At 45.0% G+C, this 13,117-nt stretch overlaps 1 protein-coding gene across 1 annotated transcript; it reads left to right on the top strand.

The window, feature by feature from the left end:
* Positions 1-1,305: 1,305 nt before the first annotated feature.
* PMF1 (polyamine-modulated factor 1) lies at positions 1,306-9,450 on the top strand. The gene is made up of 5 exons (XM_015420271.1): positions 1,306-1,469; positions 4,935-5,040; positions 6,279-6,379; positions 8,570-8,765; positions 9,397-9,450. Exons 1-5 carry the CDS (start codon positions 1,306-1,308, stop codon positions 9,448-9,450), a joined length of 621 nt encoding a protein of 206 aa, XP_015275757.1.
* The last annotated feature ends 3,667 nt before the right edge of the window (positions 9,451-13,117 follow it).

Here is a 13,117-nt window from a genome sequence, read left to right as displayed (position 1 = left end):
AGAGTCGGATTTGACTGGCTTTCAAGCAAGGGAAACCTTTAAACCTTTATATATTCCCCAAAACACAGGCAGATAATGGCTACTATCATCACAACAGTCCCCTGAGATAAATGGTTTTTAATTTTTTTTCCTGTCTTTCTTCCATTAATGAAATTCAAGGCTTGTTAAGACTCAGAGTGACTGGCCCAAGGTCACCCTGTAGGCTTTTTGAGGCAGCAGTGAAATCAAATGGGTCTGACAGCTACCCCTGTGCAAACTGAAAGTGCATCCTAGAATCCTCTGCCGTGTCCCAGCCATTGTGACAGATACTGTAATTGCCTGCGCACTTCCATATCTATATTCTCACCCCAAAGTGTTAGAAATTTAGCACTTGCATAATAGTTCCAGATGAAGAAGGTTGGTCAATATCTCCAATGCAGTTAGCAGCTGAAGCAGCAAGTGGCTTGTTTAAGATCAACCAGTGAGTCTGAACTGAGCATGTCCCAGATTGCAACTTGTTCTCTTAGCTGTAAACACTACACCAAACAAATGAACTTGCTTTTTAAAAATGTAAGCTATCCTCTAAATTCTATAACCACCCCCATCCCTTCTGCATTTAAGAACAAGGGTTTTAGAGAAGTGAGAGCTAGGAAAGTATCTCCAGATAGTATTTGCAGGACTGATTTAATAAAACTTGCCAGAGCCCCGCGTGAATGGAGGAAGAGAGTACAGTGAATTGCGCACCTGTGCTGATTCACTGGAGGAGGCTCTGATAAATTATCTTAAATGACAGATTAAAATTTTAAAAATCTGAAACGAGCATAACTCTGGTTTCGTGACGGAGCCATAGGTCTTGTTGCCGCGCGAGTTGTCCTCTCCACACACCACGCTGCAGCCGGCGGGGGCGCAGCGTAAACGTTGTTTTCCAGGAACTCTTAATGATTTATTTGATTTTGTTACTGCTTTGCCTGTCGATATGTTTTTTACAAGTTTTAATTCACCCCTTGTGTTTTAAGTTTTGAATGTATCATTTTTACTTTTTGCTTCGTGCCGCTTTGAAGAATGAAAAACGGGATGTAACATTTTACAACGGATTATGCATGTCGCGAAGCACGTTCTGATCCCGCAAAGCGCTGCCCACAATACATCCAGGAACAGCATCCAAATGTAAGGCACAGATCGGACGCTTTTCATTGGACACCATGCTAGAGCGTCGCATCCAATGAAGTGAAAGCAAAGCAAAGTTCTTGGGGGGCACGAGCTTTCAATGGTAGAAAGCGGTGGGCGGAGCTACTACGAGTTTGAGTACAACTTTGGCGGTTCAAAATGGCGGCGGAGGGTCGTGAAGACGTGAAGCCGGTTGAAACGAAAGAGGAGGATGGTGGCATTGCCGCGCTTCCCCCGTCGGTAACTGAGGAGGAGCCCAGCCGAGAGCAGCTTTTCGACCTCATTGTTAATACTTTCTTAGAAAAGATGGAGGAAGCCGGCAGGTAAGAGCGACGGCGGGACTGAGTGGAAGTGTTTCGCCCAAATTTGGGCGCCCAGTGGAGCCGTGAGGTGGAAGCTTCGGGGGACCTGAGGGAGAAATTACGCGGGACTTGCCAAACTTGTCTTTAGTTGGGGCTTTTTTTTTTTTAAGGAAGTAAATTGTTACAGCAGTAAAGTCTAGAAACTTTTTTTTTTTTTAATGGCCATCTGTTATTCTCAGGAGATGACCAAGATGGGTAGCCGTGTTAGTCTGTCTGAAGCAGTAGAAAAGAGCAAGTGTACAGTAACACTGAAAAGTATGCAGATAGTCCAGTGATTTCAGCAAGCATACTTTATTAGTGAAGAAGAAGACAACTTTAGCCGGCTCGCAGGCCGGCTTATATCCCCTGTGAAACCACCACCCAGAACACACACACCCCACATCCCAATAGGTATTTACAGTGGCCGAGAGTTCGTCCGGGAACCTAGCCCTCTGATAGGTGTGGGCTAGGATCCGCTTAGTCCTTTGTTATGTGGAGCGATGCTCGACATTAGTGCTTAACTGCGTGGAGCCCAAGCCAGCCACGCGGTCAGACTGGATACATTACACCCCTCCCCCCTTGGTCCAGAACACAACCACAGATAAAGTCCTTTAAATGTGCCGGTGCTTTCCTGGTACGAGTAGCTCGGGGGTTGGCACTGTCTCCACCCCTGATGCACTCTGCAGAGTGCTGGCCGGGGGTGGCGCCCTGGGTCCCGGTGCCGGTGTTCCCTGTGCAGCAGGGAGGGTGCCCTCGAGTGCGCCCGAGGGGAAGTGCACCGGTTCTGTGGCGGGCGGCTGGCGGGGGGGGCGGAGTTGTGGTGGTGCTGTGGTCTCCGGGGCGTCCGGGGTGTCAAAGTCCTTGGGAGCAGCAGTGTCCGGCGGAGCAACTGGTCAATATGCCGGTGTAGGATCTGCCCGTCCTCACAGGAAACTTCGTAAGATCTGGGCCCCTTGATCCTCACTACTCGAGCCGGAATCCAGGTGGGGCCCCCATGTGAAGTTCCTGGCGTATACGGGTTCCTCAGGAAAGAATCCCTGGGCCGCCTCGTGCAGGCAGTCCAGCCGGGTCATCAGGATCCGCTTAGTCCTTTGTTATGTGGAGCAAAGCTCGACGTTAGCGCTTGACCGCGTGGAGCCCAGACCGCCCACGCGGTCAGACTGGCTACATTACAAACACCTTAAAGACTGACAAAATATGTGGCTTTTGTGAGTCACTGAAATAGCTGAAGAAGTAAGCAGTTATGAAGGTGCATCTCCTGCCACATATTTTGTTAGTCTTTAAGGTGCTATTGGACTCTTTCTCTTTTCTACTGATATTCTCAGGAAGTTTAATATGATTGGCTCACTTTCATGTGGAATGCCGGCATAAATTCAGTCTGGATTAAATAGGATAAGGGAAATAACATATCCCATATGAACCTGCTCACTCACCTATGGAGGCACCCACCCTCAGGAATAGCAGGTTGCCTCCAGGGATGCTATCATCTCATCAGGAGTAGTTTCCTGGTGGAGTTGCCTCATTCCTTTGTTGATTTTTATTATTTGTTCCCTTTATGGGATTTTTATGTTGACTTCTCTCTTAATAATAAAAAAGGAGCCCAGTGGAGAATGACAAAATTTGTTCTGTCATAAGCTGAGCACTGACTCATGAAGACTCTGTCCAAGGTGACCCTGAACTCTTGTTCTGTCCTGCTTCTAGAGACTAACACAGTTATCACTCTGGAATTACTTCTACGTGGAGCCCTTGAGGGCCAATCACCTACCTTGTACAAGCAGCCTTCTGTGTCTATTGTTTATATTACTTTTAAAGTCCTGCAGGGGTGTAGAGTTCTGTGCAACAGGGACTGGGAATAGCAAACATGTGGTTACTAGGTCAAGGATGCAGTCCTCATTTACTTAAGAGTAAACCCTGCTTTGCACAGTAGGACTGAATTCTGCAGAACTGTCCATTCGTCTGCAGTGTTGCTGTCACCCATCTATCCACCCAAAGTATATGCCAGGGAACCTATCACAGCCGGTTGACTTGTTTGAACTGTAACTTTTGTTTTTAAATGTTTTTACTGTGTTTTAAATTTTAACTATTCCTTGTATTATTGACGTGATGTTACCTGCCCTGAGCCCGCTTGCAGGATGGGTGGGCTGTAAATACAAATAATAAAATAAATAATTAAGAAAAACAAGAAGAGCCCCTGCTTGGGGAGACAGAATGCCCATCTTGGTCAGCATCCTGTTTCCTGTTGTGGGCCACCTAAATACACCCAAATGGAGAGCCAATGTGGTGTAGTGGTTAAGAGCAGCAGACTCTAATCTGGAGAACCAGGTTTGATTCCCCACTCCTCCACATAGGGTTGCCAGGTCCCCTCGCTGTTGTAGCAGAGGGATTTGGGGAGCGTTCCAGGGGTGGGCAGGATGTCGTGTGCAACATCCCCGACACAATGACATCACCCAGAGGTGGTGTCATCACATCAGTGATGTTGCATGTGATGCTGTGGTTTAGGGGCAAAAACTCTATGGTTTTTTGGCTTCAAAACATTTGTTTGTTAAAAACCAGAGCGTCACTGACGCGATGACATCACTTCTGGGTGACAGCATCGCATTGCGGACGTCGCTCGATGGTGGCCCTGTTTGGGGGTGGGGTTTCCCCCACTGGCCAAATGCGGGGGAACCCCTGCTGGGACTTGGGGGCTGGCAACCCTGCCTCCCCATGAATCCAGCTGGGAGACCTTGGGTCAGTCACAGTTCTCTCATAGCTCTCTCAGCCCCGCCTACATCACAGGGTGTCTGTTGTGGGGAGTGGAAGGGAGGATGCTCTGAGACTCCTTTGTATAGTGGAAACCAGAGTATAAAAACCAACTCTTCTTCTTCTGAGGTTGAAAAGGAAGCCTCCCCCTGCTGTTCCTCCCACCCTGGCACCTGGTATACAGAGATAAGTTCTTTGATGATCTCTTTAAGTTATAATGACTGAAAGCCATTAGTGGATCTATTCTCCATCGGGGGGGGGGGGGGGGGGGGGGATACAAATTAAATAAGATTGCTGCCCTCATTATATCCTGTGTTAGTGAATTTCATATATTGTGCTATGTGCGGTACAGAATTGCGTTCTCTCTTGGCTTTGGTCCCTAACGCAGTTTGCCAGTTTATGTCCTTGTGGGTTCCATGGTGATTTCTTGGTGGTTCAGAATATGCTTGTTTTTGCAGTGTACAGTCTCTTCTTTAACAATGTGTCCTACTTCTGACTGAGGGAATCCTGTTTATCATGTTTGGCATTGACCGGGGAAGAGATGATGGTCTTTCATGCATTACATCAGAATCCTATAATTTAAAAGGATAGGGACTCTGAGGTTTTCTAGAATGGATAGCAGATGGGTCTGGCGTTGTGGAGATTTTTTCCATATTAGAACTTTGTGTGTTAGAAATAACCTGTACTTTCTTTCTTTGCCAACAGCTATCAAGAGTTTGCAAGCTGCTATAACCGTCTCTACAAAGTGCAGCCTGAGCTCACAAAATGTATTTATGATCAGTATATTTACCATCTGCAGACTTCCTTTCGGGTAGGCCTGAAAAACAAACAAAAAACTTTAAAAATATTTGTCAGTTCAACTGACTTTTTTTTTTAAGTGGGCAAAGATTTACAAAAAGCAAAAACAAAAAGTTTTATTTGAGTAGTGGTTGGATGCCTCCCAATCATTTTGCCTATTGAAAAGCCTGTACAAAGTTGAGGAATCTTAAGACATCTGTAAACTTTGGTATATGGCTTTGTTGTAGTAATTTCTCTTATGTGTTAATTTTGAAGCTCTTAAGATAATCACATGTTTGCTCTTTAAAAATTACATCAGACAGCACACAGGCTCAATTCAGAAATCACACCAAGCCATGGTTAGCACTAACCATTGTTTGGAGTCTGAACTCCAGGTTTTGCTTTCAAACATACACCAGACAAATCATGACTTCAAGGTGTTTGTCTCCTTTCATTTTTCTGCTGGCTCAAGATGCCATCTCTGTGGCGCATGGACCTGTCTTGGGAGAGAGAAACAGCTGTAATAAGGTTTTTGCAATGTACACATTATGCCAGTTTATAACTGACACAAATCGTGGTGTGCAAAAACTCACTTAAAATAGATTCTGATCCTGCTTTGCCAGCTGATCTCAATTCAGAAAATGATGCCAAGCCTTAGTTATACTGCCTTAGACATAGTTTAGTGTGATGTTTGAACTGTGCCATAGCTCTTCCAGGTTGGATGTGCCTAAAGGAGGTGGGCATCTTTCTTTTTGCATCTAAAATAGCTTTATCAGTAGCTTTGTAGAAGTCTAGAAAACATCACGGTAGCAATAGAAACAACAACAAAGAGTTCTCATTGGACCTACTTGGGTTTCTGCGGACTTGTGCAAACCTTTAACCATTTTGCTCCTGCATCAAAAATAGGGTATACTTTGGAGAATGTTATTTTCTGCTTACTGTAATGACTTTCTTCTGTTGTGCTCCAATAATGCCTATGAATATAATATTTGGGAAATTCCTCTACTTAAAAAAAGAGAGTTTAATTTAAGGACAGTGTAAACTTCTTGGTCCCCTTTGAACTGCCACATTTCGTGAACATTATTTCCAACCTCGCTTTGAAAGTGTGTATAACAATTTGCAGTACAGCGTAGTTGGCTGAACGGTAGATAACAGTGACAACTTGGGGAGAAGTGAGCTCCTCATGCACACACTCCCGTACAAACTTAGCAACAGGGACTCACATATGCTGTAGTGATGGCAGCAGTGTATGTCTTTCTCTTCCTGATTCAGGAGGAGATCAGTGACTTGAAGAATGAAGGGAATCTTGAGGCACTTTTTAAATCACTGGATAAGCTTGTGGAGGAAGCAAAGCAGAGAGAAACGCCTGCATGGTAAGGAGTGAATAATTTGGCATAAGAATTGCCTTGCCAGATTAATCCAGAAGTCATCTGAGTCAAGTTTTAGTAGATGACTTGATGTAGCCAATTATATGCTTTTAGAAAACTCATGAGCCAAGTAGGGAAAAAGTAGCATCTCCCCATGGTAGATGACTCCAGCAGCTGATACAGTGCCTCAAAACATGTAGGTTCCATTCAGCTCATTGCTAACAACAAGGTCTCTTTCCTTTAAATTTGTCTTGTCACTTTTAAAGCTCTTTAAACCAGTAGTATTCACTACATCTTGTGGTAGTGAATTCCATTTTCTGAAGAAGTGCTTTCCTTTTATCTTTCCAGAAGTTGCTCCCTGTTAGCATCACTGGATATATGTAAATATATACATATGTATACAAGAATTCACAAAGTTACCAGCATGTAATCTCATTTCATTAATTGAATACAATGGGTTGGATCCTGCAGGTCCATTCTGTTAATGGTGGCTGTAACGGAATGGTGCTTCCACCCCATACGGGAAAGGTCAGTTTGTCCCCCAGACTTCTGTCTGTGGCATTCCACCCTATTAGGAAGCTGGGAGCAGAAAGTTGCCTTTTGCCCTCTCTTATTTCTGGCAGCATTCCACCCCCGGATCTGAAAATATACCTCCCTAACTTGATGCCACCAAGGGAAACGACACCAAAGGGGAGTCTTATCATTGTGCTATTGAGTTGCCAAGGCAGTGGGATAAGGAAATGTGAAAGGCTCTATAGTTTTAACAACTGTATTAGTGCATCTTCCTGCGTCACTCATGTCTCATCACAACCATCAGCCATGCCATACAAAGGAACAGCTCCATTTTTCAGAACCCCGCTCACATGGGCTCATGTGGCATTAGCCAACCTGGGTGCCAGGTCCCTGGGCTCAGGCCTGACAGAAGGAGGAGGAGGAGGAGATTGGATTTATACCCCGCCCTTCACTACCCAAAGGTGTCTCAGAGCGGCTTACAAACTCCTTTCCCTTCCCCTCCCCACATGGTCCCTCCAATCAAGAGGTGTTAATACATTATGGCATATTTCCCCATTGAGTTGTAAATGACCCTCTCTATCTATCTTTCTGAGTCTGCCAGTCTCTGGGATGCCAGCTCAGTCTTCCATCTGCATAACTGTCACAGAATATCGTGCCCCAAACAGTGGCACTTTCCCCCAGTGCTGCCATTAGCAGAAAGGATCCATTAGATGCAACCCTGCCCTATTCTTTGACCTGTTATGGACTCACAGAGGGGCTCACCACAAGCTAAGCCAATATAGCTTTTAAAACACACACACCAAAAAGCATTATTCAGTGTGAAGAAAACCAGCCACCATAAAATAAAAGCTGTTAATTTGATAACACTTTATTGCATTTTGTTTGTCATCCCATTTCTCAACTAAAAAGCCCTGACTTTGTTAGCTCTTCCTCGCAGCCGAAGGTGCTAATTCTCTGGTCGTCATAAAACAGCAAATGCTCTTGCAGCTCCTTGAAGACAGATTTATTGTGGTATAAACTTTCATGAACTCCAGGTTCAGTTTATCAGCTGGCATCGTGCAGCCACGAGTCTGTGGGAATTTATGCCACAGTAAACCTGTTCATCTTGAAAGCTCCACAAGACTATTAGCTGGGTTTGCAGTGACAGTTGGTAATCAGATTTAGTTTCCTATTTTTGTCCCTTCTCCAGTGCAGCCTCTCTCCTTCAGATGTGGGGAGGGTCTTTCAAAACTATTTATTTCTTTATTTGGATATTTTTATCCCACTTTTCTCCTGCAAAGCGAGCCTCAAAATGCCTTACAGAAAAAAAACAAAAAATAAACAATAATCTAAAAATCACAATATAATATAACACAGAAGCACCAGCCAGGAGGTGGGGTTGAGCAGCTGGAAGAACTCAGCCCCTGGTGAAATAGTCTCCCCTGGCAAGCAGCAGCGCCTATACACTGAATGTGGGTGCATCGTTGATTAATGTAAAGCTGCACAATACCATGGCGTTTTGCTTGCTGCTAGGATGTGTGGATTGTTTGCATTCCAGTAGACTAGGTAGGTGATCTTTATACTAAACAAACTATGCCTGCTGGGTCAGTTCCTCATTCTTGTAATCTATTTATTTAATTCATTATTACCCTGCCATTCTCCTCAATAGGGGATCCAAAGTGGATTACATCTTGTCTCCTTCAGGCGCCCCAGCGGAATCCCAGAGCAAGATATCCACAGTGCTGTAGTGCCATACCTTCTGAAACAGCGCCGGATCCTCCAAAAGACCCTGAAAGAGAAGGAAGAGGGGAATGCCAAACTGGCTGAAGTGGTGTTGGCTGGCCGAAATAAAATAGCAGATCTGCAGAAGGAGATCCAGAAACGCAAGGAAGAGTGGCAGGTGACTGAAGTTTTGTGAATTAGGTGGCGAGCGTGGACAGGAGGACATAAGTGATGCTGTCTTACTCTGTGTCAGTGGTCTCTTTGCTGATTGGCAGCAGCTCAGACAGGGAGATGTCTTTCCTAACACATTCCTTGAGAATCCTGTAAGTGAAAATATATGGGATTGATCTTCTGCTTGTAAATTAGGTACTGTTCCACTGAGGCATGGCCCCTCCCAGGAAGAAGGGAAAAAAATGGTTGTGTCTGGTATAGACATTAAAGTAGGACCACTACTTGGCTTAAGAAGTCTATTATTCCACTGATGAAAACTTCAGATTCCTTTAATAAACCTGCCTACCTTTATATATGAATAACACAGTACTTCCTTGTTCTCAGACCATGCATACTCTTGTAATTTTGGAGACATTTCCTCCAACACATGAGAAAATGGGAAATGACCCTTCTAAGATGGTGCTCACCTCTCACAGCTTTTTAAAGTTCTTGTATTAAAAGTAATAGTTAGAAAATATCTGCCTGGTTGGTTGTGGAAAGCTGTGAATCCATTCATCCAACTGATTAATCAGCTAAATGTCATGGCTCTAATTAGAAGTGATTCCCATCTCTAGCTGGGATGTTCTTATTCTTTCCAGGTGATTGCTCGAGAAAGCCGAGAAATGGCGAATGCCCTTGATGAGCACCACTGAGAAAGCGATACCTAGCTGTCTTCCAGTGAACAGTGTCGTCCAACCTTTTTGCCTTGTAATAATGGACTCCCTAAGGAACTCCAGTCAGGCAGATGACTGCATACTTATGCACTTTTCACAGTGTTGGCTTGATGCTCAGCTGCTCATGGTTGGTGTCTGGTTTCTTCAGAAGTCCTCTGCTTTGTGTTTGGGAGTTTGGACCCAGGAACCAGCATGCTGAAACTGGCCCTTTGGGGTCTGGGAATGTGTGCTCTGGATTCCTTTACCCATCAGAAGACAGGTCGTGACAGCAGACGAAAAGGGCTGGTATTTGCATAACTTGAATGAAGTGGAAGTTCACTAATTCAATGCAGCTACTGCCTGCAATGCTGGTAATGCGAGAAATGCAGATACTAAGTGTGAGAGGTATCCTGGCTGAACCCCCACTCCATCATTTCTTCTTTGGAGGTGGCATTGGTATTGGACTCAACTACATCACAGACCTGTCCAACTGTGCCATTTGGTTAACTAATGTTTCAAGCCCTGTGCACTCTTAGATGGGAGTAAGCCCACACAGGCTTGCTTCAGAGTATGCCAGCTTAGAGCAAGACCCATCCTGTAACGTTTTGGTGGGGCGGGTGGACATTTAGAGCTGAGATTTTCATTGTGTGGGAATCCTATATCTTTGTATACATTTTCTTACAGTTAGGCTTCTTAATATTTAAGAAATGCTTGGGAGATACCAGAAAAGTAACCTCTTCAGAATGTAGGTTTTATCAAAACATTAAAAAGTGTACATTTCTTGATTAAACTCTGCTCGAGGATGATAACTAAAGGAGTTGGACAATATAATTTACCGACATCCAAAATCTAGGTTAGTCTAAATGTCAAGGTGAAGTGTCATTTTGTCTTTTTTCCCCTCAGGATAATAGCGTACTATGTGCAAAAATTTAATTAGGATTCAGTTTCACAGACTTCACTGGGCGCTAAGATTTCCTACTTTTTATGTAAGAACGGCCAGCAAGGCTGGGGGATAACAATTTCCCTGGGCTGGTTTTCCAACCTCAAATGCCCACTCCAGAGCTCTTTGCACTCCTGGGGGAATCATGGGTTGCCTCTATATCATCTCCCTCTCCCCCCGCTGGGCATATTGGTCTGGGATGGACTAGCATGTCCCCCCTCCCAAAACGGGCAGCTTGGTGGAATGGAGCTTAGTTTAAGGTTGGGGAAAGTGGCAGTGACTGAAGGGTCAAACCCACCCACCGACCCCCCGTGTGGCACATAGTTGAATTTTGACGGGGGGGGGGGGATTATGGCTGCTGCTTAGAAATTGAAAATGGTTAGGGGATCCATTCAAAACAAAACAGGGTGAAAACCTATGCATATATGGATGAAAGTTTTAGGGTGCCATAGTCAGTGCATGTCATTTGGTGATTACCAGGCACACATCTGGGGTTGCCAGACCCCTAGTCCGGGTTGGGGAAGCCACACCCCTGAACAGGGACATTGCTGGACAACGTCCCCAACATCAGGGGGTGTGATGCTCTAGTTTTTGGGCAAATTATGGTTCTGAGGCGCCCCCCCCCCCCCCATGTCAGTGACCTGATGAAATCACTTCCGGGTGATGCGCAGAGAAGATCCCAGGCCAGACCAGGGAGCCCTGCACCAGATCACAGGTAGGACCTGGCAACCCTACACACACTCCTCGTAAAAACACAAGAGTGCTTGCTTTGCAAAGTCATACCTGCCCTCCAAATGCTGTTTATGTGGGGTTATTGCATTTGACTGGTTAAGTGAGCTATAAAAAAGTCAACTAATGTTAGTCGTCACACAGCCTTCCAAGATCCTTTGCGAATATGCAGGTTGCCTCGGGGGACAGAGGTTCTCTAGTTCAGTCCATGGCTTCTCTAGTTACACTTTGGGTAGCAGAGCTGGGGAGTGCCTGTGTCTGCCCATGACAGAGCCTGTCAGTCAGAGTAGACATTGTTGGCTTACATGGACCAGTGATATCGAGCTACTTTATGTTCACAAGGATCATCTGTAACTCAGTGGTATAGCACACAGAAGCAGCCAGGTTCAATCTCCAGTACCTCTAGGGGGAAGGATCTGCAGTAGTAGGATTGGCAATGACCCCTGCTCTTGGAACTGCTAGGCCCAGTACCCAGGGCTAAGCTAAATGGACCAATAGTCTGACTCACTGACCCCACACCAAGAACAACTAGATTCAAGCCCAGCAGCACCTTAGAGGCTAATAAGATTTTCAGGGTATGAGCTTTAGAGAGTCAAAGCTCCCTTTGTCAGGTACCTTCATCAGGTATCTGAGGGAGGGAGCTTTGACTCTCGAAAGCTCATATCCTGAAAATCTTGTCAGTCTCCAAGGTGCTGCCGGGCTTGAATCTAACTGTTCTACTGCAGACCAGCACAGCTGCCAATGCTCCCTCTAAGCTGTGGAGTCTTGTGAGCAAAAATTCTACTTTGTGAGCTACTAGCATTAAAGTCGTGAACGAATGATTTGGCTCCTGCATAAATTAGTTTGCTTTGGAGCCATCCTTCCTGAGCGAAGACAAAAATCTGTGAGCCGGAGGCTAAAAAACTGTGAGCGAGCTCACAGTAACTCAGCTTAGAGGGAACACTGACGGCTACCCTCTGAAACTACCCTCAAAGGAATTGGACTGTAGAGTTTTCTTTCATGTTCTTTGGCGTTTCCTTAGTAGCAACAGATATGCGTAAGTTCTGAGTTGGGGCACTGTAAGATTTCCTCAGTTAGATCATGGATGGTGAGACAGATGTCCTTGAGAACAGAACTAAGGTGCAACTCATTTTATCCCCTGGCCGTGTGCCATGGCTGAGGATGTTTGGGGGGTTCTCCATCAGCTCAGACAGGGCCATTGTCCAGAACAAAACAAATGCATGTATTAGAACAGATCCCACAATCCTTTGCAGTGGGCTCAGCTCCTGTAGCAGATGTTCTAGAGTTTCCTTGGCAACAAATCGGTACCAAAAGGGTTCCTCATAAGCTGAAAGTTTGACAACCCCTCCTCCGGAACTTAACATTGAAGCTGAAACCAGTGGCGTGGCTGTACTGTACTTCTACCATCTGCTACCAGTTAGAGCTGATGTTGTGGCTGGGTGTGAGGTTGACCAACTTCCCCATGTTTTTCCCCTCTTCTGTAAACATGCATTCCTAGATTACACAATGAATATAGAGTGGGACAGCAAATGGCCCAGTTGGCTGGGTTGCGCCACGTTCCCTGTGGGCCAACAGTGGGTAGCGTTAGTTGTTTACTTGAGTTCTTGGCTGCCTTAAATCAGCCTCATTTTCCAAATGTGGGCTGGGCTTCCAGGGCTGGGAAGCTGTTGGGACTCAAAGCAAGCACGTAAGATGTGAGGAGTGATAAAAAATAAGCTGCTATTTTTTCTTCTTCAAACCTATCAAGAACTCACGAGACCTCACACGGCAAATAAAGGGTGATGAGTTTTTTAAAATTAGTATACATTAGTACATAATTTCAAAACAGGACTAGAAAAATAGTGAATAATAAAATTAATTAAATAACAAGGGGAATTACAACAAGGAACATGCAAGATTAAGCTAAAACCAACTGGAAAAAAGAACAATAGGTCAAAAGCCATACAAAAACCTCGAGTTATAATTTGATTTTACATTTAGAAAGCCAGGCAGTTCCCC

Source organism: Gekko japonicus, unplaced genomic scaffold (assembly GCF_001447785.1).
Source record: "Gekko japonicus isolate JY-2015 unplaced genomic scaffold, Gekko_japonicus_V1.1 scaffold306, whole genome shotgun sequence".
NCBI classification, from domain to species: Eukaryota; Metazoa; Chordata; class Lepidosauria; order Squamata; family Gekkonidae; genus Gekko; species Gekko japonicus.
Note: the sequence above shows the minus strand (reverse complement) of the source record. Positions and strands in the feature narration are given on the sequence as shown.